The 27,933-nt window shown below is 37.7% G+C and overlaps 1 protein-coding gene across 1 annotated transcript in view; it reads left to right on the top strand.

The window, feature by feature from the left end:
- LOC134052831 (macrophage mannose receptor 1-like) overlaps window positions 1-26,553 on the top strand; it is a 29,717-nt gene extending 3,164 nt beyond the window's left edge. The window contains exons 3-30 of the mRNA XM_062507525.1: window positions 323-496; window positions 1,394-1,558; window positions 1,846-1,962; window positions 2,199-2,342; window positions 3,707-3,889; window positions 4,065-4,219; window positions 5,031-5,144; window positions 5,871-5,986; window positions 6,794-6,942; window positions 7,346-7,548; window positions 7,923-8,044; window positions 8,793-8,880; window positions 9,571-9,715; window positions 10,190-10,225; window positions 10,315-10,484; window positions 11,320-11,387; window positions 12,672-12,772; window positions 13,965-14,107; window positions 15,649-15,763; window positions 16,865-17,013; window positions 18,041-18,143; window positions 18,944-19,176; window positions 20,642-20,807; window positions 21,793-21,945; window positions 22,200-22,316; window positions 23,746-23,913; window positions 25,870-25,911; window positions 26,315-26,553. Of these exons, the coding sequence (XP_062363509.1) occupies window positions 323-496; window positions 1,394-1,558; window positions 1,846-1,962; window positions 2,199-2,342; window positions 3,707-3,889; window positions 4,065-4,219; window positions 5,031-5,144; window positions 5,871-5,986; window positions 6,794-6,942; window positions 7,346-7,548; window positions 7,923-8,044; window positions 8,793-8,880; window positions 9,571-9,715; window positions 10,190-10,225; window positions 10,315-10,484; window positions 11,320-11,387; window positions 12,672-12,772; window positions 13,965-14,107; window positions 15,649-15,763; window positions 16,865-17,013; window positions 18,041-18,143; window positions 18,944-19,176; window positions 20,642-20,807; window positions 21,793-21,945; window positions 22,200-22,316; window positions 23,746-23,913; window positions 25,870-25,911; window positions 26,315-26,553 (3,878 nt within the window). The remainder of the gene's footprint in view (window positions 1-322; window positions 497-1,393; window positions 1,559-1,845; window positions 1,963-2,198; window positions 2,343-3,706; window positions 3,890-4,064; window positions 4,220-5,030; window positions 5,145-5,870; window positions 5,987-6,793; window positions 6,943-7,345; window positions 7,549-7,922; window positions 8,045-8,792; window positions 8,881-9,570; window positions 9,716-10,189; window positions 10,226-10,314; window positions 10,485-11,319; window positions 11,388-12,671; window positions 12,773-13,964; window positions 14,108-15,648; window positions 15,764-16,864; window positions 17,014-18,040; window positions 18,144-18,943; window positions 19,177-20,641; window positions 20,808-21,792; window positions 21,946-22,199; window positions 22,317-23,745; window positions 23,914-25,869; window positions 25,912-26,314) is intronic.
- Window positions 26,554-27,933: the final 1,380 nt, after the last annotated feature.

Genomic DNA, 27,933 nt, shown 5'->3' with positions numbered 1-27,933 from the left:
TAATGTATCTAAGGAGAGAAGTATGTATGCCATGGGAGAAGCTGAGTCACAGGGACATCTGACACAATAGTCCAGAATGACAAAATAAAACAAAAATCAGTTTGAGGCTCAATTAAGTGTTAAGAGTCTCACTTCTAAATATTTCGCCAAAGTCATACCTGATTGGCACCACAGCCTTTTAGAGGTTTGGGGTATCAAAGCACTGGTGTGTTGAGCCCTGCATGACTCAGCTTTGCCCATGGAAATCTGGCTATGAGTGTCACTGTGGTGAGCATCTGAGGCCAGCTGAATGTTGAGTATTGATCTCTGCTTTTCTCCATAGAAATCTACACACTGGGAGGAAATGCCTTTGGTGCACCCTGTGTATTCCCTTTTAAGCACCAGGGGAAATGGTATGCTGAATGCATCCCTCGGAGGGATGATGCAAACTCTCTCTGGTGTGCAACTTCTTCAGATTTTGATAAAGACCAGTTGTTTGGAAACTGCCCACTAAAAGGTAATTTATTTATAAAGATCTCAGGAAAGCTGTTAAACAAAAGTGTCATCCACTGTCATGGTTAAAATGTTCTTGGGTTGTGGAAGTAGCATTGGACAGTGAGCTGAATTCTGGCTAGCCTAGTTCATTAGTGAGCTGTGCAACAAGGAGATGAGACATCTGCTCTCCGCTCTCACTGTCCTACGGTGTGCCCAAGACTGGTACTTGCAGGGAGTATTCTGAGGGTGGTGGCTGGGACTGATTGGTAAAGGAAGAGGAACCCCCTAGGACTGGGTTTCAGGACAACAGGAAGTGCAGTGGATGAGGAAGGTGAGGTATATCAGGAGACTCTGGTGTGTTATAGGATGGAGGAGAGAACACGAGGGCTTTAATGAAGGGAAGGGTGCAGGACACAGGCAGTGACCTTCACCTGCCTTCAGTGCTCCAGTGCTTCCGTACACAAACCCCCTGCCCCTTCATCTCCACTTCACATGAAACTGTATGGAAATAGAAATTTCTTTTGTATTGGGTGGTCTGGAAGAGCATAAGAGTGATCTGAAGGTAAGAAACAGGTGTGGAGACCAAAACTTCTATATGGTGAGAAGTGAGAAGAACTTGTAGAGGTAGAATATATCAGTGAGTGGATTAATGTGGACTGAAATGTTAGAAAAGTAGAGGAATTGCATAAATAAAAAGGAAGAGGGACAATGTAGAAAAATTAGGTTGGTAAGGATAAATAATTCTTTATGTGATTGAAATACTTTTAATACTGAATGGACAACATATATTTATGTGAGGCAAAAGGTATGTAAAAATTATTGAAACAGAGTTATATAGTTTTAGTATGCAAAAATTATTTTATTTTCTGGGTTAGTAAACATGATTTTCTTGTCAAATTGCTGGTATCATCTTTTATAGACAGCACCCACAATAACTTTTGGAAAACAAACCCAGTGACAGAAACACGCTATCAGATAAACTCAGAGTCACTTCTGACATGGCACCAAGCAAGAAAAAGCTGCCAGCAGCAGGATGCAGAATTATTAAGTATCACAGACCTTCGTGAAGAAATGTATTTATTAGGTAAAGTAAAAATGCCCTAAAATATATTAAAAAAATGCACAGTTTAAAATGTAAGCCAGATCTAATTATATATTTAATGCTTATATTTATCTCATAAAAAGAGGTTTCTGTGACATTCTTAGAAGAGTCGTCCCTTTTTCACAAAAACCTGTATTAAAATGATAGAAATAATCTAACTTATACTAAAAAATATGCTCATGCTTTAAAATATTATTTCCAGTTTTATTGGATAACTTAAAAAATCAGAGGCATTTAATAACAATTTAATGTTTGTTTTGGCCATTTAGGACTCACTAGTGATCTGGGTATCAATGCAAAACTCTGGATTGGTCTCTACGATGCACTTGACAGTGGCTGGAAGTGGACTGGGGGAAGACCTTTCAGATACCTCAACTGGGCTCCAGGTAAGTGCACTTCTCTTAAATTATGATCAACATCTGGCCTAATTTTCTTCCCCTTCTTTCTCTTCCTCTCCCCTCCCAACCACAGTGATGCTCCCTTGCCACACCTCTTGGGATTTATCACTTGAAGGAATAATACCCCAGTGGCTTTGCTGCTGCAAAGGTCTTGCACATTCCATCCCATGAAGAGGTGAAAAGTTTCGCTGTTAACAGAAGGATTCTGTTGCTCTTTTTAAAAGGAAATCCCTCTGTGGAACCTGGAAAAATATGTGGGACCTTCCAAGGTAGGAATGGCAAATGGGAAAGCCAGCTTTGTGATCGGAAATTGGGATATATCTGCCAAAAGAGAAACACCTCCTTGGATTCTTTCACCATCCCCTCAGGTATGCTGGTCAAAGGCTAAGGCTAACTTTACAGTCAGTGCAAAATGTTGTGAGGATGTCACGTATGAAAAAGCAACATATTGTCAAAACAAAAGGCTTACATTTGTTGACCAGGGTCAAATACTGAGAAGAGTTTAATTTTCTGGCTCATTTTAAAGATGTTGTTTAAATGTTGTTCATCATTTAGAAAAGAGCCCACAGTACCAAAGAAGGCAGGATAAGGTGTTAGCCATGTTATCCAGACCATGAAATATGATAAATATCCTCCTCTCTGATATATACTCTAAACCTGTGTCCTGCTAAAAGATGTGAGTCAGAGATCATGCTCCACTGCTCTCTGTGACCCTTTTTGTTCTATTCTGAAAGGAAAAAAATCAGACTATACATTGGAACCTTTCCCCTGCTGAGTTCCCTTTTTACTTGAGGCAGACTTGGTCTTAGCTACGTGAAGAAGTAGGCATGCAGTTACTTAACTGGGAACTCCCAGCATGCAACTAACTTCACAGTGCCTCCCTCCCCTAATATATACGAGAATATGAGATTTTACAGCTCGAGGAATGCATGACACATACATATCCCATACCTCCTGGCTGTATCCAGGCAGTTCACTTGGAAAGGTTTCTTCCCTTCATGGTTTCATGACCTTCAAACCATGTCTGGATGTTGCGTAGGGGAATGCAATTTGTCCATGTCTACACCATGTCCAAGGAGCATCAGACAAAGCCGTAGACCTCACACCAATTCTGGGCACACATTCTCCCCTCTTCAGTTTGCTCTGTAGGTGCAGAGCATGGGAACTTTCCAAACAATGGAAGGTGGGTTGGCTATACTGAATTCATTCCAAGAAAAAAGTGTTGAACAAAGCGTGAGGTGTTTCTGTGCGGCTGGAATTTCTGGTATGACATTTCTGGTATAATGTGGCTGCATCTGGACTCTGATATATGATTTGGGCTGTCTAGGAACTCCAACTTGCTCCTGAGCACCTGGTGTTTCCAAGAAAAAAATATAAAAAGCCACAAAATTCACAAAGATAGTTCCTGAGTGGGAAAGAAGGCCCTTTTCTGTGGAATATGGCTGTACCCAGAGCCTCACTGAGAGGGATTTAATGTGCAGTTGTGCCCTGTACATTTGCATGCCAAATTACTCAGTATTTACTTAGTCCTGTAAAATAGTTTTTTGGGAGCTCCAAGCACAAATAGGAGGGAAAAAATTTTGTTTTTTAATCTCTGTGCCCTCAGACTTTGGCTTCTCTCCTCTTCCAGTATGTGCTCCAATATTTTAAATTCGTATCAGTGCAGCTAATTTTCTTTTTGATGTAAATAAAACACTGAATAGAACATCTCATTTATGACATATTTTTTTAGGTGGTTCAAAGCATATTAAGTGCCCCAGGGAATGGGTGCCCTATGCAGGTCATTGCTACAGAATTTATAGAACACCAAAAATATGGAAAGAAGCCCAGTCTTCCTGTAGAAAAGAAGATGGAGAGCTGGCAAGCATTCATAATATTGAAGAGTACAGCTTTACAGTGTCACAGCTTGGTTACAGTGAGTATTCCTGAAGACCACTTTTTAATTTTATTTTTTTTAAAATCTTAATTTAATCATTGTAACCATGGTCTTATTTTATTTTTTTAAGTTCCTCAGTCAAAAGTGGGTATATGAGATGTAATTATTCCTTTATAAAATATATCAATACCTACAATTAACTTTGTGTTCTCAGAGCCAGATGATGAGCTCTGGATTGGTCTAAATGACTTCAGGGTTCAAATGTACTTTGAGTGGAGTGATGGCACACCTGTGACTTATACCAAATGGCACCATGGAGAGCCAACCCACACTTGGAATAAGGCAGACTGCATCCTTATGAAGGGACAGGTAAAAATCCTTTTCCTATTCTTATACTTTATTGTTCTTTTGTTTCCTAAAATGAAAATATTCATGATTAAAAAACAAACAAACAAAAAACCCAAAAAATGAATGCTGGTATTAAAAATATTAAAAGTATTTATGAACTTGGTTTAAGTTAGGATATCTTAGTGTGGAGGGACACTCAAGACCAGATCTAGGAAGCTGTATGATGCACCAGAAGCAGTGCACTCCATGGAGACTTGCTCTTCTCTGAGACAATTCTCATCTGAAATTGGTTGAAATCACTCATAATCCACACGGAACATTACTGATCACAGAGGAATAGATTCTTGTAGCATGAACTTTCTCATTTTTTCTCCAAAACTACTAAAATATATGGGTTTTAGAGTTGCTTTGGAGGCACAAAACCAGATTTTATTTTGTTTTCTACTCATTTTAAAAAAATTGTAATGTTGTGGAAAAAGCCTTACAGAAGACATTTCATATTTTATGTTTGGTTTATCCAGCATTTCCTTGCCATATGCATCTGGTTATATGGACATAATAGATGCTATGCTGAAACCCAGTGTTTCTTTCCTGCTCTCATCAGTCCTGAATCTTTTATAGATACAGCCCTCATTCTCACACCTCTGAGGAAATGTGGCATTTACTGTATGTATTTGGGAGTTTTAGAGAAGAAAACAAAGCAAGGAAGAGAGCTGAAACAGTGTCAGGCATAGGAAGACAGAAGGGTTCTTTCTGAGGACGGATATTCTTGCTGGATGTGAATTGTCTCTAGCTTTCACTCCTCTTTGTGATTTCTTCTTACAATACTTAGGATGGATCCTGGGTTGACAGTGCCTGTGACATGAAATTTGGCTACATCTGTAAAAGGAAACCCTTGGCTGAAGAACCAGGGGAAGCTGAAGTTACTTACCCAGGCTGCCAGAAAGTAAGTGTCAAACAAAAGCAGCAAAAGATCATTTCGTATTACTTTCACTCCCATGATAGTGACTATGACAGAAGTAAGTTATTTTGACTGTTCTTGGTGGAGCCTAGAAAACTGTTAATTTCATATGTATTGATACTTCATAGACTGATAGGGAAACTTTTTATTTATTTAACTGAAATGTAGATTGACTTATTTTTTTTTTATATTCCAAGTGTACTTTACTCAGCTTTCTCCTTCTGCAGAACTGGTCTGTGCACCCTTAAAAATCACTCTCTGCACAGCAACCTTTTCAGGGTGCAACACACATGGCAAGGGTTGCATGCCTCCTCAGTTCTATCCATCTGCCAGGAACTGGGAATCAATATTCCAGGAATCAGGAATATTTGAGCTGACTGTTTTGTAGATTGCAAACTCTTGCAACAGCAACTTATGCAATGAGAAGACAGAGCAAGTTTAACACAGGGAGCTGCAAAGTGGCCATGACTGTGGCTGCCAGCCCCAAGGCATAACCATAGCTCACTGTTTGCAAAGTTCCCTGGTGTGTCCTGTATCGAGGGACAAGACAGAATTATGGTCACAAAAGCTATGCTTGATTATCCTCCTGGTTCCTTTCATGGCCTTTGAGAAGAGTTTTGGCTTGGGATGTGGTACTAGTGTGGTTTTGGAATTGCACAAGGCTGGGCAATCTGACAGTCTCTCTGCACATCTCTGCTTCTACACTGACAGGGCTGGATGAAGCATGGTTTTTACTGTTACTCCTTGGTGCAGTTGCCAACAACATTTTCAGAAGCAAAAAAAGTTTGTGAAGAAAATAAAGGTTACCTGGCTACTGTAAGAGACAGGTATGGAAACATAATTCTTGCCCTCTAACATGTGTAACCAGGATGGAAATGTTGAACAGAATTTTCTTCTTCCTTAGAAGTTATTCATAATGTCAATTTAGTGTGACACCACTCTTTCCCAGGAAAATTTCAGGTACAGCTGATGAGGTATTGCATAATACATCAGGGGCTTTTAGGTCATCAGTACAAACATTCAGGATATTGCTACTGCACACTTGCACTGTTGTTGCCTCTAGGAATTAAAAAACTAGGTCACCTGCACAACAGTCCCAGACTGACAGATTGTTTTAAACCTTTTTGAACTAAAAATAAACAGATAAACATGGAGCTATTTAGTTGTCTTGGATTAAAGCTTTTCATCCTCTTTTTTCTTTATTTCTTTTTTCTTTGTAACATCCAGATCTGGAAGAATTTTAGAATAAAAATAGATTATTTTTTTGCACAGTAACAAGATTGAAAGATCTAGACCTTATTGTAAACCTCAGAAAAACACTGTAGCTCTTATTTATATGGAATGAGAAATATATACACATTAACTTAAATATTGTTTGGCTTGTGTTCACTGAGCAGTATAAAAGGTGAATAGAATCATCCTAAATTCTAGACATAATTTACATTAGCAAAATGTAAGGGAAAATTGCTTTGTATGATAATTAGAACTATAGAAGTAAGATAATTACCCTTGCTGTGTTTCATACATATTGACAAATTTCCTTAACTTTAAAGATTTGTTACCATGAGCTGTTTGAAGAAATGAATGAATTCTGATAAAATGTGATACAACAGTTTGGTGCTTGCTCTTCACAGATATGAACAAGCTTTTCTGACCTCCATAACTGGATTCAAACCAGAAAAATACTTCTGGATTGGTCTTTCAGATGTGGAAGAACAGGGGACATTCAGGTGGGCCAGTGGAGATCCCGTCACCTTCACTCACTGGAATGTGGGAATGCCTGGTAAGTGCCATGGGGACCATTGAGTTCCTGCTCTGGGGAATGACTAAGTGAGGGTTTGAAAGCTGAAAAGTGGTTTAGAAACTCTTCGGGCATAAAGCAACAGAAAGGATAATGCTACTTTCTATTTGTGCAGAAGGGATAGATCAGGGATCATTGCGGTAACTCCTTTTGAAGATCACTTGGCACTGGTGTTATCATTAGGCTTTTGTTCTTTGATGGGTATTTTTAAATAACTCCTAGCATGAAGTACAAGGAACTTACATAAAAAACAATCTTTTAATGATTTAGTAGGAATGCATATGAGCTATTGTGAGCCACTGGTGTCCAAACACAGCAGGAGCAGGTTACTCTTAAATAAGCAGCAGATATACAATAAGATATAACAACTTTATATTTTACGAAGGAGAGGACTCCGGCTGTGTGGCCATGGCAACAGGAAGTTCAGCTGGATTATGGGATATTTTGAACTGTGAAGAAACAAACACATTTCTCTGCAAGCAGCTGGTGGAGGGCATCACCCCCCCCCCTCCTCCTCCAACAACATCCCCTCTCCTGTTTTGCCCAGAGGGATGGCAGTCTATTTCTCAGAGCAGCTTCTGCTTCAAAGTAGGTGTTTCATTTCTGAATGCAAACGTTTGCCATTTCAATAGGAATATATTTTGTTCATGCATGGAAGGTGGATTTTACCCTGCCTATTGACAGACAGTCTGTGATAATATGTCTGCAGCCATCCCCAAGTGGTATGGCTGGAAAATGTTGGGAAAAGCTATGTGTATGGAACTGAAGTTTGGAGCCATAGGAACTCTGACATGATAGGAAAAGCAATAATCAAATCTGATAGACAGCCACAGGTCGAACGGTTGAACAATTAGTCAGTAATAGAACGAGACCAAAAGATTCGAAGAAAGATAGGAACCCCTATTTGTGTTTCTAAATATCTGTAATACCCAATACAGTATTTCATTCCCCACTTTCTATAGATTTTTCAGGGAGGAAGGGAAAAAATGCAAACATGGTTTGAAGCAAGAGATTTTTGCAGAACCATTGGAGGAGATCTTGCGTGTATCCACAGTGAAGAAGAGCAAAACCTGATAACTAGACTGTAAGTATCTGCAAAGTCCATAATTTAAATATAATAAGAAAAAAAATTAAAATTGCCTGTCTGAAAGACATAAATGATTTCTGGCGATCAATTTCTACTTTACAAAGACAGTGTAAAAAGTGGCAGAAAAATTGGGTAAAAAGAGGTGAGCAAAAGGTTTTCTTGACACATCTCTGGGAAGGTGGTGGCATGCACTAAAGTTGCCTGAACATAAACAATATTGAGAGAAGTATCATCAAAGTTGGTTTAAACTGAAGTTAATTCAAAAAGATCTTTTTACCTCATTTGTAGGTAAATCTACCTGATCAGGAGATAAAATACTCTTGATTAAAAGAATATTTTGTACTGGTTTCCTACCTTAAGTAAGGGGGAAAATTGGAAGACTAAGAAAAGCCTGACCTATTGATGTGCTTGTATAAATGTTTAAATCAAGTCCATGAGTGCAGGCAGGTCTGAATTTGAATACCTAAAGTACTTCGTGGAACCAAGACCTTTAAATATATTTTCATGTAATTCAGTTTTGTGGACTTAAGGCATTTGTGATCTTTCCCATAAAGTTCTGTGTTTCACTGCTTCCTGACACGTGTAGTGCCAGGCTGTTTTTCCCCATATGACAGTTGAATGATTATTTTATATGATTGTCTCAAATTACACTTGAAGTATAAGGTGTGCTGACAATAATGTAATCTGTACATTCCTCTTCTGTGTTTCATGCTGTGTCTGTTTCTCTCTGTTTGTAATTATTCAGAGAGAGAGGTTATATTCATTATTCTTACTGGATGGGTTTAAGTGCCTTGGATTCTGATGCTGGATTTACATGGAGTGATGGCTCACCAGTGAGTAAATAATTTGGTACTCCAGCTTTTTTACTCTTTTTTATGCCTCTCTTGGCAGACAGGTCTCATAACTAATGTAAAATGCAAGTGACCTTAAGTCTTCATTACCTGATTCCTCTGTAGGAATTAGTCTTAAATCTTCTGATAGTTCCTAGTTATAGATAAAATTACAACATTTACAGTAATGAAAGGTGATGGAGTCTAGCTCCTGATTTAAGCAAGTCTGATTGTGTTAATCTCTATATTTCCATTTTTTATTTCCTGCAAGAAAGAATTCTGTACATCTACACCAACTTGACTTTGCTGCCCTCATTCTCATAAGTATATCAAGATCTGCCCTGCCCAAGGCCATATGGCAGCACCAATGGGTTGTCTTGGGTTGGAACATTGGAGCAGGGTAAAAAACCCAGAAATCAGAGGACATATTTCTTTTTAGAGCTTGACAGGAGAACACCAACTTTCCTGGTAACAAATACGGCAAGAACTTCCTGGTTTACTAACATGGTTTATAAACACACAGATGAATTGTTATTCTATTCAAGTGTCATGCACTTCTCCTTAAAAGGTCTGGCATTAAAGAACAAGCTGGACCATGAAATCAGATGCAGTACATTTTTCTTTAACAGAATGAAACAAGACAATTGTTTCTTTTTAAAGGAAAATAGTAGCAAACTTGTGTTTTCACTACAGGTAAATTTTGAGAAATGGTCACATGGAGAACCAAACAATTATGATGGGAATGAAAAATGTGGCGTGTTTACCGGCTACCTCAACATGAACTGGAATGATTTATTTTGTGAACACATGCTGGACTTTGTTTGCCAAATTAAAAAAGGTGAGATAACTTTCTGCCTTTAGCAACTTTTAGAGGATGATAATAACATCCTTCCCAAGTCAGATCACACTCTCTGCATGTATTAGAGACAGGTGTGCCATCAATCTCAATAAAACAGTTCATACATATAGTTTTTCAGTAAAGGTAGTTGAAAACTATTAATTAATCCATGAAATACACAGGCAGGTTTGGAAAGTGTATGCAGCATGTTGGGGAAGAGAAACACTACAGCCCAAAGTTGGGCACTGGTGCTCTAAGGTTAACTGATGATGTATGTGATCTAATATGCTGTTTGCTGAATGTAGAACTTTTTTCAGATACTCTGAGAAATTCTGTGACAAAAATAGGTATATCTTGAATAACCCTTAAGATTATTACTTGGAATAAAAATGTTAACTATTGTGTAAATATAATTGAGTGAGAGCTGAAAAACATAATATACTCAAATATCTCAAATATCTATTTATATTGCAGGAACCTCACTGAAACCAGAGCCTAATTCCACATTCAGTAAGTCTTGTGCTTCCAATGGAAAAAATATAATTAACACGTAATGAAGTTAATTTCTATTACAGGCTAATTAATGTTTAAATTTGCAGATTATGAATATGTTCCTGGTGAAGATGACTGGATAATATATAAGCACAAAGAATACTACTTCAGCAAGGATGCAATGCCAATGGAAAGAGCTAGAGGCTTTTGCAAGAAGAATGGTGGTGACCTTGTTGTCATTGAGAGTGAAACTGAAAAAAATTTTCTCTGGAAATATGTAAGAAACACGCTTGCTTGAAAAATGCATCATATTGTTGTGAACTGAGGCACATTTTTTCAGCTGGTTTGTGAGATATTAGAAAGTGGTCCCCATCATATAAAAAATCAGTTCCACCTTTCATCCTTTCCTTGGCTTATCTGCTCAGAAGCTTTATTATAATAATTATTTTTAAGAACTTGCTACATGTAGACAAATTCTCAGCTTCCTTTCAGGAGTGCTTTCAGGGTGCAACTTTCAAAGACTTTGTTCTGTTAATCTGAAAGCTGCAATTACTAACTATGTTTTTTTCTAACTCATTCTTTTCACAGAATTTAAAAGAGACTTTGTCAAAATTGTTCTCATATTTGCAGCAAAAGGTTTAAGTTAGAATATTTTCTTATAGGAAGAGAATGGTCTGGTGATGATATACTATTTTGGACATAGTTTCCTACTATTAAAATGAAATTTTATTACATTCTTTCCTCCACATGACTAAGTACAAATCCCCACAATTCACTGGCAGCCTTTCAGCAAATTCCGATAATGTTTTCCTAAAACTCTCTGAAATATTGTTATAAGCCTGCTTGAGAGTTCATTCTTGCCTTCTTAAAATAGATTTTTTTTCTCCAATTCTTTTTCAAATAATTTGCTGCATTTTCCCCCCCTAGTTATATACTGAAAATTGGAGGAAAAATATTGCATTTTGCAGTTTGGGCACATAATTTCAGCAACTCCCTGCATATTATATACTATGCAATTGTGCAACAGAAACCACCACATTTTTTTAACTTTTTTTTATTTTATTTGATATTTGTTTTATTACATCTAAAATAAATAAATTTGTTTGTTTTAGATATTCTATAAAGACTGGGGGAACAACTTCTATATTGGCTTAAGCGTGAGCCTTGACAGAACGTTCCGGTAAGTAAAAAAAATTAATTTTGTCAGATTCATAATGTATTCACATTTGACCTGGTTGACTCTAGGAGATTAAATTCAATGACTGACACTACCTGTGGATAGATTTATGTCCTCACATAAAGTTTAAAAATGGGATTCTGCTCCTCAGCGAAGCACTTCTCCCGTCATATTTTCAATATCTGTTTCTACCCCTGGAGCCTTGGATGTGTTGCAGATGTGTCTCCTGTGGAATTCTCTACCACTGTGTCTTTTTCTAGAGCATTACTGCGGGATTCAAAGCTTGGTCAGATGAGACTCAGCCTCTTCATTTTAGTCTTTCTTCTGTTGTCACAGGTTGCCTTTGTTGGCCACAACAAACCACACAAACCACAAACCACAGAGACTGTAGTCTCAACTCCTGAGATTCTGCCTTCTACATCACATTCACTGCTCAGAAAATCATTGTTTTCCCAGTCCTCCCTTGTTCCCTTGCTAGTTTCATTCTCTTCCCAATTGGATGAAGATGCCAGTATTTGCTTTACATTCTTTCTCCTGGTTTATTATATACTTGTTTCCAATTTGATTCAGGAGGTTTGCAAGCAGCTAGGCACCCTGATGAATTCCTAATCTGTATTTTACTTCTGAAAACATGCATGCACATACTTGGTCTCTGAAATTGGAAAAACATTGAATTGTCCCGGAGGTGTTATGCCTGAAGATTGTCAGTCTTGTCTGATTAATCACTTAACTTCCAGCACACTGACACCTTTTCACTTTTTTCTTGGCTAGTTTTTGAAAATAAAATTGTGAATCACCAAGCTAGGAAATGACGCATAATTGGAAAAAATAGCAAATAATTGTATAACATTTCAAAATGGTTCCAAATGGTTCCCAGTATATGGTTCAAGAGTCTTACTTGGTAAGGTCTTTTATTATTGCTTTTGACCCAGGAAATTGCTAAAATCAGCTCAGCTGTCTGTTTCTGTGCTCCAGAAAAATCCAGGTCCAGTGCTAGACTGGTGCATTTCCAGCACACTATCAGTGTTCAGAGACCAGGAGAAGGTGGGAACACCAGTAAAGATGATTTGTTCTGACCTGGTCTGAGTCAACACTGTAGGCAGCTGATATACAAATATTTTTACTAGCTCCAAGTGGAAGGTCTTGGTTTCCTCTTAAAAGAGAATGACATGTGTTTGTAAGCTGAGATACACAAAACTTAAAATAGAAAACTCAAATCTATCCTTTGCAAAGAAATATTAATTAATTCAACTTAGAATCATAATTCCCTCAAATTACTTCTTTCAGGTGGATGGATGGAACATCAGTGAACTATGTTGCCTGGGCTCCAAATGAACCCAATTTTGCAAATAATGATGAAAACTGTGTGGTCATGTATACCCATACAGGTGGGTGCTGTAACAACATTCAATCTGCAGGATGTGCCTTGGGCCTGGCAGGGCTGTGTGGGCAAGGCTGGGGGGGTTATCAGACTGACCAGGCTGATATTTCAGTAGTCTTCTTTTATTTATGTGTTTTTTACAAAATTAACTCCATTTAGCTAACACATTGAATTACACCTGCAATTTTGTAAGAAAATTTCTAAGGGAACAAATCAGTTAAGCATCAGACAACTGGCAGATACAGTCAGTGTTTCCTCCTCTAATCTATCCATTTTATGCCTACCTCTCCTGGATATTAGCTATCTGTTTTCATTTGTGCAGTTCCTAAAAACTGAGGGTTTGGCTATTGCTTGATTATTATTAAGCAATGTTATACAATATTTTAACTAAAATATTCTTTAATATCCATTAATACAGAGAGCTGGAACTAGGCAAAAACTTTGTATATTTTTTTTAAAAATCAAAAATCTCTTTTGATCTCTTCTACTTTTAAACATTTCTAGACTCAAAATCAACAGCTGAGGTGAACTTCCTAGTCTCTCTTAGAGGTGAATGGAAGGATATGGACACTTTTGGAGAGTAAATATTATGTCCTGTTTTGGAAATCTTCTTTCAGATAAGATGAAGCTGTCCTTAACTTCTCTGAATTAAAATGACAATATCTCCATTAAACATTAGGTGTGAAAAATTCTGCTGTTGGTAGTTACCTGTAACTGTCTGCAGTCTATGAAATACATGTAATTTTCTTATTCATTCCTGATCTGTAAAATGGGGATGATAATGTTATCCTCTTAAATCACACTCCAATAGGCAGAAAACACACCAGAAAACTCTAAGAGTGTGAGAATCTCAGGTAGGAAGGTAATCAGGACTGAGTGCCTTATATAGACAGAATGATTCCAGAGACTTTACAGACATCAGAGATTTCAGCATTTGAACTAAAACTCTCCTTTGTCAATACTATGGTTTTGCAAGATTGAAATATCTCTGTTTCTAGATGAATTATTTATACACTAAATTATGCTGGAAACCTGAATATTTTGAAGAAAAACACATGCAATTACTTATTGTTCCTGGAAATACAAATGCTGTAACCAGTTTTACTTCCTAAAGTAGATTTTCTTTAGGAAAGGACACTTTCTATCTCAGTCTCAGTTGCATTTTGATTTGTTTTGTTTTAATTCTAATTTGCTTTCAGGTACATGGAATGATATCAACTGTGGCAGTGTTGAATTATTCATCTGTGAAAGGCTTAACAACACTCTTCGTCCAACTGTTGCTCCCACTTCATCACCACCAAAGGGTGGGTGTATGGAAGACTGGCTCCTCTTTGATAACAAGGTGCAGTATGAAATGTCAATATATTTTATTTTTAAAAGAGCAGAATGAAAAAAAAATGAATACGTTTTTCAGTTGTAGCAGGTTTTTTAGTTATCACAAATTATGTTCCTTTCATGCGTATTTAAAGACCTTAAAATTACAAATCCTGAAAGAGAAATTACAGCCTCTGTTGGGACCACAGCAGTTATGAGGGAGATCTTGAGACATGCAAGAAGAAAGCTTCATCTCACAACAGCTCTACATGTGGGAAGCTGTTTATCTATCTTTGGCAACACAAAACACTGGCAAAAATGTATGCTCTCATTTACTGTGCTGAGCTTATCTGGCTCTCGCATGTTGCCTGGACACTTACTCATCCCTTACCTACTATGAAATGGCTCTGAAGCCTCCAAGGCACCTTCCCTTGAGGAAATTTATCAGGTTTTTTTCTATAACCAAGCAACTTAAGGATTTTAAATAATCCGCTTACAGAATTTTCTGCACTCTATTATGTACAATCACTCTTAGCATTCTCAAAAGACAAAACTACAGGATAAGAGACTGTATGTGATAAAATCTATAGATTGTCATTAATGAAGCTATAAAGGGTATAAAGCAACAGTGTACATGGCAATACTAGTAATTGGAATACACGTAGCAATGAAGATGATTCTCAATAACATTGTTTTGTCTAGCTGTGTCGTCCCTTTGCTTTAGCAAAAATATTTCAGTTTGATAGAGATCCTTTTCTAGAGAGCCACTGACTGTTGTCTTCCTTTTCCTTCTTTCAGTCCTGAGGAAAAGTCATAAACTTAGTGCTTTCCATTTCATGGCACTGTCTCTAGCTAAAATATCTCTCTCTTCCTCACCTCCTGGAGGAGGAGCTTTAAAGGCTCCTCCCTTGACTCTTCCCTAAGTGTTTATGCACCCCTTCTGACCACACTCCCTTTTCCTCCATTTTTTCTACAAATTGCTTAACTTTTCAGTTGCATGCTTTTAGCACATTTGGGTTGCTTGACTCTGATAAAGCTGTCTAATGACTTAAATCTCATATTACAAAAAATGATAAATTTGTAGCTTTCTTTACTATGTCAGAATAGTTTTCCTTCTTTGATTATCCTGTGAGAACTAAATCTCACAAAAAATCTCACAAAATCTCACAAATCTCACAACTATTGACAAATAGTTCAACAGGAGATATTTTGCTCCAATAACATGTCTTAACCTATTTTGTTTTCTAAGGTCTTCTTCAGCATTTCTCTCATGGTCACATCTCAGAATTGTGCTCAGAAGGTTTAATGCAATTTCTGCTGAGATCAGCAGACTGAAATATTCTTTAAGTATATGCCAAAATACTGGACTTTATACTCCTTTTCTAGTATAGGTCTTCTCTGTAATTTAAACCTAAAAAAAGGTTTTTTTTACCCTAGAAAGTACTGTTAAATTAGCTAACCTCCCCTTTTACGTAAAATATCCAGTTAGTTTGTTTGTTACAAACAGATATTTTCATCAGAAATTAAAACAGTGTCTAGATTTAGATTTGGCACACTTTTGTTTTTCAGTGTTTCAAAGTATTTGGCTTCAATGAAAATGACACATTGACATGGCATGCTGCACGAAACAACTGCATTGATCTTGGAGGAAATCTGGCTACCATATCAAAAAAGGAAGAACAAGGTATAAAGTACAAATGTTTTATTAATACAACTTATGCTGAACGAGAAATTACACCTTTGGAAAAATGCTATAGGATGTGCTGCTGAAATATATTTTTTTTATAAGAGGCTTGTCAAAAAATTAAATGTCACACTTTCTTTGGTTTTTTTTAAGAAACTACCTAATCCTTGAGGTCACTTACAACTCTGATCAATCTATGATTCTATGATTCTATGCCAAAATGGCACACATAAAGAGTAATATCCAAACCCAAATCACTGGACACCTAGCTGCTGAGACAAATGCTGTGGGTGTCAGTGGAGGATGCATCCTCAGGCAGCAGAAGGCTCCAGTTCCCCCTGGTCCCCTTGTTCTGCTGGATCTCAGCACCTGCTGCTCTTGCTGCTCAGCATGCTGAAAATGTTTTTAGGAGAATGTTGCCTTATGTTTGCTTGGGTGATGTGCTGCCTCAGGTCCTGAGGGATGCACATGGACCATCTCCTACCTCCTTCCATCAGTGCTAGTGGTTTAAACTTCTTTTTCTGTAGCAGAGGAAGATTATTTTAATGGGCAGTCAGTCTAGACAGGAGCTAAGGAGATCAGCATCTGAGCATCTGGCATTCTGCAAATTCATACATACTTGGTTCATATATACTTGGATACTGAGAGAGGTTTTTTTTTTTGTGTTATGACTGATTAGAAATGAAGTTATTAGGTTAACAAAGAATTAATCAAAGAAGAAAAGGGAGTGCACACTTGGTGGAGTCATTTTCTACATGCCAAGGCTTAGTGTAGTCATGTTAATTTCTGTAATACATTAGAACATTTTCTGTGCTTCCTCAGATGATCAACAACTTAGAGTGTACAGAGTGTACAAATAAATTTCTGTTTTATTAAAAATGTGCCCATCTTTGAATTTGTAAGTACTTTTTTCCAATTTTAACTTCAGATGACTGATTTTAAACATCTATTAATATATATTAATTTTATTTTTTTCATAAGATGGGCACCTTGTTTTAAAGAGAAAACTCATCATCCTGGTTCCAGGCACTCTAAAGTTGCAGTGCTGGGGAAGAGTCCTTCAGTTTCCCTCCTTATGCAATTTTTCTCTTTTCCCTTCAGCTTTCCTTATGTCCCTCTTAAAAAATGCTGCAACTGATACTTGGATAGGACTGAATGACATAAATCAGGAGCACACATACTTATGGACAGATGGAAGCCCAGTAGACTATACAAACTGGGCAAAAGGTTCCCGAAGTTATTATAGTATGGTAAGCATCAATTTCTGTTTGTCACTTAAACATAACAACTTTGGTAGATGATCAAAGTGCATGTAGCTACTATTGTATTTCTGTCTTTTCCTTTATGAAGATTTTTAGTAGTCTCATTGCTTTTTAAAAGCAGAGTAGCCATGTGGGAAATGTATCTACACATATTTTTTCAGCTTCTGTATTTGTCATGGTTCTGTATGAGTGCAGACAGAGGTTTGGAAGAATTATACAAAACTCAGACAAGTGAGACAATTTCCCTCACTTTATGATGACTCATCAGGATATTCATATTATTAGGAATATTCATTATTAGCCATAGCATAAACTATATAATTTTGGGATGCAGTGAGTGTTATTTAGATTTGATGAAAATACTCAGATAATTGCTTGTGTTGACAGTTCTTGGCACTGAGCCTATCAAGATAAATGCACTGAATGAAATACTCAAAAGAGGGCATCTGGGGGTTCCTTTCTAATTTTTATCATCCCCTAATCTTCATTTTGAAAAATCCTTTCTGCATGTTTTGAAACTTCTGGCATCTCTATACCTTTTCGTGTGTAATTGTAAGACAAAACTTAGTGTTACTCAGTAATTGTGAAATAGCCATTGTAGAATACTGCCTAAGGGTATTATTTCTACACTCCTGTGTTAGCTCCACCAAGTTTCTCTCTTTTCATGACAGAATTGCTTCACATTCATTTAAAATGTAAAAAAAGTTCTTTGAGGTCCTGCTACCATCATGCTAGAGCTGAGTTTTGGGATCTCCAGGGCTTCCCCATCTCACACAAGCCTATGTTTTCTGCAGAAAGCTGTCACCATTCCCCTCCAGAAGTCACTTCACATACAACTTCTTTCTCTTGCAGACAAGACCTGGGCTGGTGCCAGCAGGGGGTTTAGAGGTAGCATAAGATTATACTGAGGTGAGGTGGGGACAGCTACTGCCTCCTCCTGCCACTTCTGGCCAAGTCACATCTCCTGCTGTGGGAGCAAAGGAGATGATTCTTGTTAATCTCATTTCTTTTGTAGGATGATTGTGTCTTTTTGATTAAGAACCCTATTGAACAGGCAGGAAAATGGAAAGATGAAGGATGTAAAGCAAGCAAAAGTTACATCTGTCAAAAAAATTCTGGTGAGTTTTCTTTCACCACTTTCTAGTAGATCTGATTTATTTTGGTAGTTTCAAACTAATGGTAAAAGTGACTTTCCTGTAATTCTGCCCTAACCTAACTGAAATTAATGGCAATATCTCATGCATTATGTTCCATTTTAACAAGATGATCATGCATTTTATTATTTATTTTAGAGAAAATCTCTCAATTTTTGCTATTTCAAAGAATAGACCATTAAAAAAAAAAGAATAGATCTATGTATCATCATGTAATTTACTACTTTTAGCAATCAAAGGTGGCTGAGTACATTGTCTTTACATCTTCAAAACTGAAAATGTTAATGGTGTACTAAAACCACTGCAAGTTGTTTATTGTTTAAAAATACCTTGCTTGATTTCCTTTGCATTCTTTCTCAGACAATTTCAGCAGCAGCAGTCACATTCCTCAGCTCATGGTGTGTTTATCACATCCTGTTCCTTGTCAGAAATGCAACAAATGCTGATATATAATGGAAAAATAGAAGGAATTGTTCCCTTTAATGCCCTATGTTGGTACAATATGGTTTAGGTAGTTCTGGTCCATAGAAGGTGTATTTCTGGATACTTATGCTAAAAAGTCATTCTGTACAAGTATTAGAAAATGTTGTCACAGTACATGAAAATGCAGCTTTCATCATTGTAGGGGGTTTTTTTGGGCTTATTTTAATTTGTTTTTGCAGTTGCTCTTAATTCCATGACAACTCCAGTATTCTAGATCTTCTCTCAGTGTTACAAGTCTAAGCTAATACAAAGTTAGATTTTTGGTTGTTCTTTTGTTACAGACCCCAGACTGCTGCACTCCCAACCCACAGTTCCAGTGTTTGGCTTTAACAGTTATGGTGATGACCGCTATGAACTCGTCAACTACAAAATGAGCTGGGAAAAAGCAGAGAAAAACTGCAGGGACCAGTCTGCAGAACTGGCCAGTATACTGGACCCTTATGCTGAATCTTTCCTGTGGTTGCAAATATTAAAGCAAGGGGAGCCTGTATGGATTGGCCTTAACAGCAACATGGTGAGTCCACCAAATGCTTGTGACAGTCTTACTAATACCTTAGACGAGCTATTATTGCCACAGATGTCTGGCAGGAATCAAAACCTTACAGAGGTTCCTGAATTCCCTCCACTGAGGGGATTTCCACATTTAAATGTTTGTCCATGGTGTAAACAAGAACTGCTACAGCCCACACTTCAAAGGCCATCAATGATGTAGCTGCAGCACTGAGTGGCTTCAGTGGTAAAAGTGGTGATGAAGTTCTCACTTCCTGCTCCATGGTCTACCACAAGCTCCTGTGGTGGACCAGTGCTGTTTCTGAAGGCACATTGTGGAGCACACCAAAGGAAAAAAATGGGTTAGAAATAGTTTTCTTTGTGCATTTAAGTTTTTGTTTCAATTCACAGCCCAGCAGTACAAGAGGTCGTGCTGGGCAATAGTGGAAAGAGCAAGGCTCTGGCAACAGAGACTCCTTAGGCTGGCTGCTAGAGCTAAAGCTTGTGCCTTGTGTAAAACTGCCAACAAACTCAGCTAAGAGTAGAAAGGGCTGAAATGGGAAGCATCAGCAGAGGTGTGTAAAAAAGAGCATGTATAAATAAAATGTAGCTGGATATTTTTGGAACTGAAGCTGGGTGGAAGTCAAGTGGAGAGAGGTAGAGTAAGAGCTTGGTGGGACACAGGTATGAGAGAGGGCATGGGTGCTGATGTGAGAGGAACTGGAGCTGCATCTGAGTGGGAGCACTGGGAAACTGGGATTAGACAGGAATCTGGAATGAAACATGGCCAAGAGCCTCAAAGCAGACAGGAAAGGAAAGGCACAAAGAACAGGATGCGAGGAAGGATCTATGCTGCACAGGATGGGGTGACAGAAGCCATGGATGTGACTAATGTCAGTCACCCTCTGCAAACACTGGTGAAATCCACTGGCAAAATACATTCTTAGCTCATCTCTGGTAGCTGGTCCATGACTTACCCACAAATTTACATGTGCAGTTAGCATGGGTGCCAGAGGTCTGTGGTCCAGCCCCAAATAAACCTCATCAGTTTTTCTTTCTCCAGTGAAACCTCTGATTCTTCTCTTTGCTTTCTAGATACCTAGAGAAGCCTATGTTAGAGGAATGCTGACAATAGTTTCTCTGCAATCTTTATTTGATCTGTGTGTATATGTGGACTCATTTGATCAAATCTTCATCTGCATATTCACATTTATTACCTCAAGGCCCTTTGCCCACTTGGGGCATGAGACAAATGGTGTGAATTGAATAACGTAAGCTGCATGCTAAACTAACATCTGTAGGACTACTGTCCTACCTGCTGTGGAGAGTGGGACTGTGGACCAGTTTATTACATATTCACAACATAACCTTGTGCAAGAGACCATGGTTCTAAATTTTTTCTAATTTTTGCATAAATTCAACTGCAATCTTAATGTCCTTCCAATCTAATTCTTGTATGTAACATAATTATAATTGTGATTTGCTTTTAGAGTGGTGGCCAGTACTTATGGTCAGATAGAAGGAGGAGCAGATATCTTAACTGGGCCAGTGGAGAACCAAATAAAAACAAAGCCTGTGTCTATTTAGATTTGGATGGTTTTTGGAAGACAGCATCTTGCAATGAAACATTTTTATCTCTCTGTAAGCAATCCAATGGTGAGTTCTGAATAGGACAAATGTGATTTGGGAGGCTGGAATTTGAGTTAATGTGTTTATTTGAATTTAGTTTTTCCACATATGCAAAGGTTGTGATAGTGTATGCCCTGTGATAAACTCTTGTTTTTTTAAAGGAATAACTCTCGGATCCAGTCTGTCTTGTGTGATTTTCAGACATTTCATTTCACAGGCGGGTCAACACATCATAAAGACAGCTGCAATATTTCATGTCACATGCCATAGTGGTTTTTTGTATCCTTGCTTGTCAAGAGCTACAGAATCAATCAACTTTAACCTAACTATAAATATATTAATGATATACTTTTGCATTTAAAAGTGTCTTTTGAAATATTGTGAGTTAAGAAACTTCTGTCAGTGTAGGAGCCAAATAAATTGTCTCTTGCTTCTGCTCAAATAATTTAGCGCTCAAATATTGCATACAGTTTTCAAACATTTCAAATTATATAAGAAATTCATCATCACTGCACCAAAATTCACAGCAAATTTTATACTAATTTAAGCCCTGTTTTGGCTTTAATCAGGTGATGCAACAGGCTATAAATTCTGCTTTTACATTGATTAGGATGTATGACATACAAGGGCAGGTACAGACAACTTCTCTGACTGACTTTTCTAGAAACAGGCTAGACACAAGCCACAGACATGTAGTGTCGAGATCCCTTATGTATGCTGACTCTTTCCTCATTCTGTTTCACAAGTTTTAGGTAAAAATTGCCATGTTGAAGACAATTTCAGTTAGACTGGTATAGACTGCCTCTTTTGGCAGACTGGAGAACCACCTCCAACCAGAGTAGTTTATTACTAGTTTGTCAAGCTGAATTCAACACTTAATAATTAGTTAACTCTACACCATATTCCTTTTCCTGGAATAAATATCATATTTGTAGGGCTGATGTGTGGTTCAGGAGAAGATATTTCACCTGTATTTTGAAACTCCACTGAAACCTGTTTGTCTTCTTAATAGAGTTAATCCCTAGTGAACCACCACAGCTTCCTGGGAGGTGTCCTGAACCAAAGCGTGGTAGATCTTGGATTCCCTTCCGTGGGCATTGTTACTATGTTCACACCACTTCTGAGGAAAGCTGGCCTGATGCTTCCATGATGTGTATTCAAATGGGTAAGTGCCCCCTTTTTATTTGGATGTTTTAGAGGTTGTTTGTGTGTTTAGCTTTTTAATCCAGAACCAAATGATAATATGCGAGTATGTGTGTATCAGTTATAAGTTACTCCTAATTTAAATTTATTATCAGGCATTTTTACTATATGGCAATGCTAATCATGAAGCATGCAATGATTTTTTTTATTTAGATAATTAATTTTAAATGTACAATCTTGCTGAAATTATATGTAATATTTAATTGATATTTTTAGGTGCATCTCTGGTTTCCATAGAAGATTCGGCTGAAATGAATTTTCTCTTACTTTACTTGTCTCCACTTGCAAGTGACTTCAGAAAGTTTTGGATAGGATTGTTCAAGAATATTGATGGTATTTATTTCACAATATATATTGAGATGAAAATAGATACTAAATAACCAGAGTGAATACTAAGTACTACTAACATACTAAGTAATAGTACCAATATGTTAAAAATTAATAAATAATAGTGGAAAAATAACTCATTAATATTTAATAGCTTTTCTGCTAAAATATGTTAAACAAACCACCAAGGCATCTACACTTTCTGTATCTTTGTTGCAATCAGAGTATATTTGTTTGCAAAAGGTTTTAGATTAACACTTCAGTAGTTGACTAAAAATGTTTCTTATTACCTTTTTAAACTCAAATTACTTGACATTTTACCACTGTAGTATTTCAAGCAAAATGTTGTCTTGTCATTAAATGCTGAGTTAAATTAAATTAAATTTTTTTTCTAAACAACAGAGGGCATAGCATGTCATATGAGCTGCCTAGAAAAAATTAATCATCTAAATTTCAATATGTTTTTCCATACATTTTTGGTGGACCCTTTCATTTTAATCCAAATACATTTACTGTGGTTGTTTTGTCTGCTTTTTTTTTAACTACTGTAATGTCAAATTTGACTCTGTATTCTATATCATCATAATTGTGAATCCAGTTTTTCTTGGCAGACTTTGAGGACAAACCTCCAGAATGTGTCTAGACTGGGCTCCAACTTCTGCTTGAGCCTATGTCTCTCACCACCAACATTGGTGGGCCAAGTTAATCTGTTCTAGCTGGAAATGAACAATACAAAAGCAGTGACCTGTTCCTGGCATGTCCCTGACAGTGCCCAGTGCTCCAGCTGTGCAAGCAGGGGCAGGAGGGAGCTGCAGCTGCAGGGGGGGGACAGAGGAAGTGGCACTGAGGCAGCTGGATGTACCAAGATATGCTGCCACAATAGCATGTGCTGAGGGAGAGAAGATTGCTATTATTGCCACTGGATGGGAGATGCTTGACAGTCAGCAGGAGATGAGATGACTACAGAGAGATTCAATTTTTAAAGATAATTAATTAATCCAGCTCTAATAATATAGACCTTTGCTGATCTTGAATACACACATTAAAAAAAAATAAATCTCCTGAGCATTCTATATGCTTGCACTGCTGTTACTGGCTTGTACAGGGGCTCTGCTTTTCTTAAGGATCCCAGGCACAGTCTTGGGTGCAGACTTCAGCTAAAGGTCCCTGGGTAGCTGGACAGTGCTTCCTTACATCACTGACAGCTGTGAATGCTAATGAAGTTAACTTTGAGAGCATTTGCATTTGGCACATGCCTGCTGAAAAGCTCTGGCAGTTAAGAGAGTGAGAAATAAGTGCTGTAGAGTGAGAAATAGGTACTCTGTGATACCAATTTAATCAACTAAAAATCCCTGATCTGATCTGATATGTCATACTGATCAGTAGACTAAATGTTATTCTGCATTCACTCACTGGGTAATAATTTTGATTTTAGGAGAATGGATATGGATGGACAGAAGTGCTGTAGAGTATGTCAACTGGGAGAAAGGAGAGCCTACAGTACTTTTTGATGAACACTGTGTTGACATGGATGTCTCAAGTGGAGCCTGGAGGACCTATTACTGCTCTGTTGACCAGAATTTTATTTGCAAAGTCCCCAAAAGTAAGTTCTGAATTTCTGTGAATTGGGTTCTTTTCAAAGTAGTGGTTAATATACATCAGGCCATCAGTATTTAGGCACTGGGTACACTTCATGCATTGATGCTGATGCATGTGCATCCAAATCAAAGACAAGAATAATTTCTGTTAAAAATGGTGAGAAATAATGTTGGAGAATTATCTGAGTCACTGTTCCCTCCTCTCATTTTAAAAGCATTGATTTCTGGGCATTTACTGCACCCTGGGATAGGGAAGGACATATGATCTGTTGAGAGTGCAAAGAACACTCATGGATATTATAGTTAGAGTGCAAGGAGCAGTAGATGATGAACAGACAATTAAACTAGAGAGTTTAGAGAGTTAGCTGAGAAGACAGGCAGCTACTTTCCCAATAGGTAAGCTGAGGGGAAGCAATACAGAGTCACTGAGCTCCTGCAGAGAGAAGGTAGGTGCTGCTGATGGGGACAATACCACCGTGGTGAAATGTGCTGGGATCTGCTGGGCGAGCAAGAAGAAAGCATCAGAGGGTGGGCAGTGGTGCCCAGTTAATTTCTCTGCTGACAGAAGTGTAGCGAGACATGTCAGGACAACCAAGCAGCATGGTTATGCTCCATCTGTAAGGGTGATCTGTGCTCTGTGGTGTTTTGGATGACAACTGATTAGAAATCTGAGTGTCAAAAGTTGGGCAAGTCCTGCTTGTGTGCACAGCAATACTGCACAAAACATGAAGGATGTAAATCTGCACACATGCAGCTGTCATGGGTCACTGTATGTGCACAAAACCAGCTGTGTTTCCACACATCAGCTGGGAGACAATTGAATTTGGTCACATTTGCCACTGGCAAACAGATCCACCACACAAATGTAATTGATGTAGTGGAGAACCAATTCTGCCTGTGGATCTTTGCATGTTGGCAGTTTGGCAGTGGGGTCATCTCTGAACTTTTTAGGGCCCAGCCAGTCAGTCCTGCAAGCAATTAACTGAATCATACTCCCCAAGCAATGGAGGGAAGAAAAGGAATCTGCCTAAAAATGCAGCTAAAATGCTAAATACAAGAGTGCTTTTCATTTTTGCAAGCGTAAAAGATGGAATTCTTTAGTGTGAAGTTTTAAGCTTTACACTGTAGAAGAGTAAAAACTTTGGACACAATCTATCTTACATAAAAAGTGTTCAAAACAATGAATAATGAGATGACAGTTAGTCTTGGGGTTTTCTTCTTTTACAAATGTTTTAGCAAGTGTATTTCATGGATTTCGAATCATTTGTCAAAATATATTTTCATATATTTTTCATGTGCATATATTTTGTTCAGCTCTGGGGCCCCCAGCAGAAGAAAAACCTCAACTGGGTTATTTTAAAACCATTTGAAATAACCTACTTTTAAAATAGCCTACTCAACTTGGTTCAGAGAAAGACTTTGAAGATGGTCTCAGGGCTGGACCACCTCCCACATGAGCACAGGCTGGGAGAGCTGGGTTTGTTTATTCTGGAGTAGAGAAGAGTCCAGGGAGACTTTATAGCACTTTCCAGTTCCTGTTGGAAGCCCACAAGAGAGCTGGAGAGGGACTTCTTCCAAGGGCATGCAGTGACAAGACAAGGGGCTTTAAAATAAAATTGTGTAGGATTAGATTATAAATTAGAGGAAATTCTCTGTTGTGAAGGTGGTGAGCCACTGGGACAGGTTGTCCAGAGAAGTTGTGGATACCCAGCCCTGGAAAAGTTCAAGGCCAGGTTGACTAGGGGCTTGTGAGAAGCTTGGTCTCTGGATGGTATCCTCACCCAGAGCAGGGGGGGTGGAACGAGTTGATCTTTTAAGCTCTTTCCAACCCAAACCATTCTATGATTCTATGGTTAATTAAAATTTGTTATGAAAACAAAGCAAAACTTATGTATACACTATATATTTAATTGAACTGCTGCTTTCAAACTGTATAATATATATATATTTTAATTTTGAAGTTGCTGAGGCTGAGCCAACCCATGATTCACCTGTCAATAATGGTAAGTTGGTTGGTTACTTTTAAGTAACAAACAGAAATTTCAATTGGTTTATAGGCATTCATTATTTACAAGTGGAATTTCCTCCAGAAACTTTCATTTAAATACCCATTTAACTGTCATGATTATTTTATTTTATATATTAAAAAAGAGAACACATCTCTCAAACTGGATGTCTTCTTTTTTTTTTTCCTTACAAGCTGTATATGCAGTACAATATAATGCTCATTAGAACAGATGAAGCCAAATTTTGCATTCTTTACCTGGAACATGCATAAATTTCAACTGCTCTTATGATTGTTCAGTACTTTTGTTTTAACTCAGTTGCTTACTTAGGGAGATATTTGTTGTGTAAAACAGCAGTCTCTGGGCATTTGCAGCATTTGTTCTGTTTTGTCTTCCACAGCATCAATAAACAAAGCTGCTGCTTCATCATCGAGTAGTTTAGGTGGAATGATTTTTATACTGATCTTCGTTCTGCTAGCTGGCACTGGCCTCACACTGTATTGTTTCTATAAAAGAAGACGTGATCGACAAATGTTTACAGCTGGGTTTGACAATGCCATATACCGTGGTGACCTTGGAACTCAAGAGTCAAATTGTCTTGTGACCAATATTGAAGAAAATGAGCATGCAACAATTTAATAGGCTGGGTAGTCTTGGGCTTGATTTTGAAAGGAACTAAAGTGTTGGCATACAACAATTCTTAAGGAAAGCAATTTTCTCCTATGGAAATTCTACTTTTTGCATGGGGTGCTTTTTGCTTTCTCTACTAGAAGGAACAAGCAAACTTGCAAGGCAGATGCAGAGATCTGCTCACAAACTTTAGTACCTGGGAGGGCTGTTGAGCTTTCACATGGACCTGGAGCTATGTTGTGTCAGCCAACACTCAGGCCGCTCCAGTCTCTACGTACGCCCAGCATAATCTTTAGGCGGAAGGACTGTGTTTACCATATTCAGTTGTGAGAATATGGTCCTTAGAATATTCCAAAAAGTATATCCAGCCCTGTAGGTATCCTGAAAATATCCTGTTGATCTCCAGCACAAGCTAGCAGAATTGCACAGGTTGGACAGGACATCCAAGCTCACCTGGTGCACATCCCTGTTTGAAGCAAGACCAGGTCCTAGCCTCAGACAGGCAACATGCTCCAGTGCTGTGGGTCCATGTCTTCTCTTTGCTACTGAGGTACCACAGAAACTCTTTGTTTTGCCCATAATATCAGAATTAACATATTTTCCTCCTCTGTTTATGACTGATTAAAAGCAAAGTGTAAATTTTATTTCTTTTGCTGTAGTTCTGTAACATATGCATTAGAAGATCAACTATTATGAGAGGTGGGAAAATATTGTGAATATAGGGCTTTATCATTTAAATAGTCAAATAGGGATCTCAAAGAATGCTGCAAAAGGGCAGGAAGGAAAGATAAATTAATTCACACCTGAATATTTACATAAAAAACCATTCTTGATGTCTCCCATGTCAGTGTAGATTTCATAAATTTTTAGACCATTTTTTTAAAGCCTAATGAAATTTACCTTTAGAAAGTCTTTTCCAATTTCTAACCAGATTCTCCCTGTCCAAGTCTGTTTTAAACCTTTGAGTCTCATTCTAGACTTCCATTAAGATGGAGCTGATGGCATTATATCTCATACTGGTCTACTGGTGTATTCTCAGGCTTTATAAACCTCAAAAGAGGCTCACATACAGGTGTTTTTCATTTTCACTTTCTGAGGGTCTTTTATGCCAAATGCAAACAATCAAATGACTCAAAGCTCTTAGTGCAGTGGATGTCCTTATTTAATTTGATACTTTTTGATATTTTAATCTTTTGACAGGTTTTAATTGTCTTTAAGTTAAAATATTTTGTGTGTGTATGAAATACATGTAAATAAGTTTTTATTCTGCATTGGTTCACTAAATGGGAATTAAAAGGCTGATTCTAAGTAAAAGTGTTTGTCTCTTCTTAAACAGAACAAGTTATCATAACTCATAAAAGAGGAAGGAGAGATGTAGCTCTTAAATTT

Source organism: Cinclus cinclus, chromosome 1 (assembly GCF_963662255.1).
Source record: "Cinclus cinclus chromosome 1, bCinCin1.1, whole genome shotgun sequence".
Lineage (NCBI taxonomy): Eukaryota > Metazoa > Chordata > Aves > Passeriformes > Cinclidae > Cinclus > Cinclus cinclus.
Note: the sequence above shows the minus strand (reverse complement) of the source record. Positions and strands in the feature narration are given on the sequence as shown.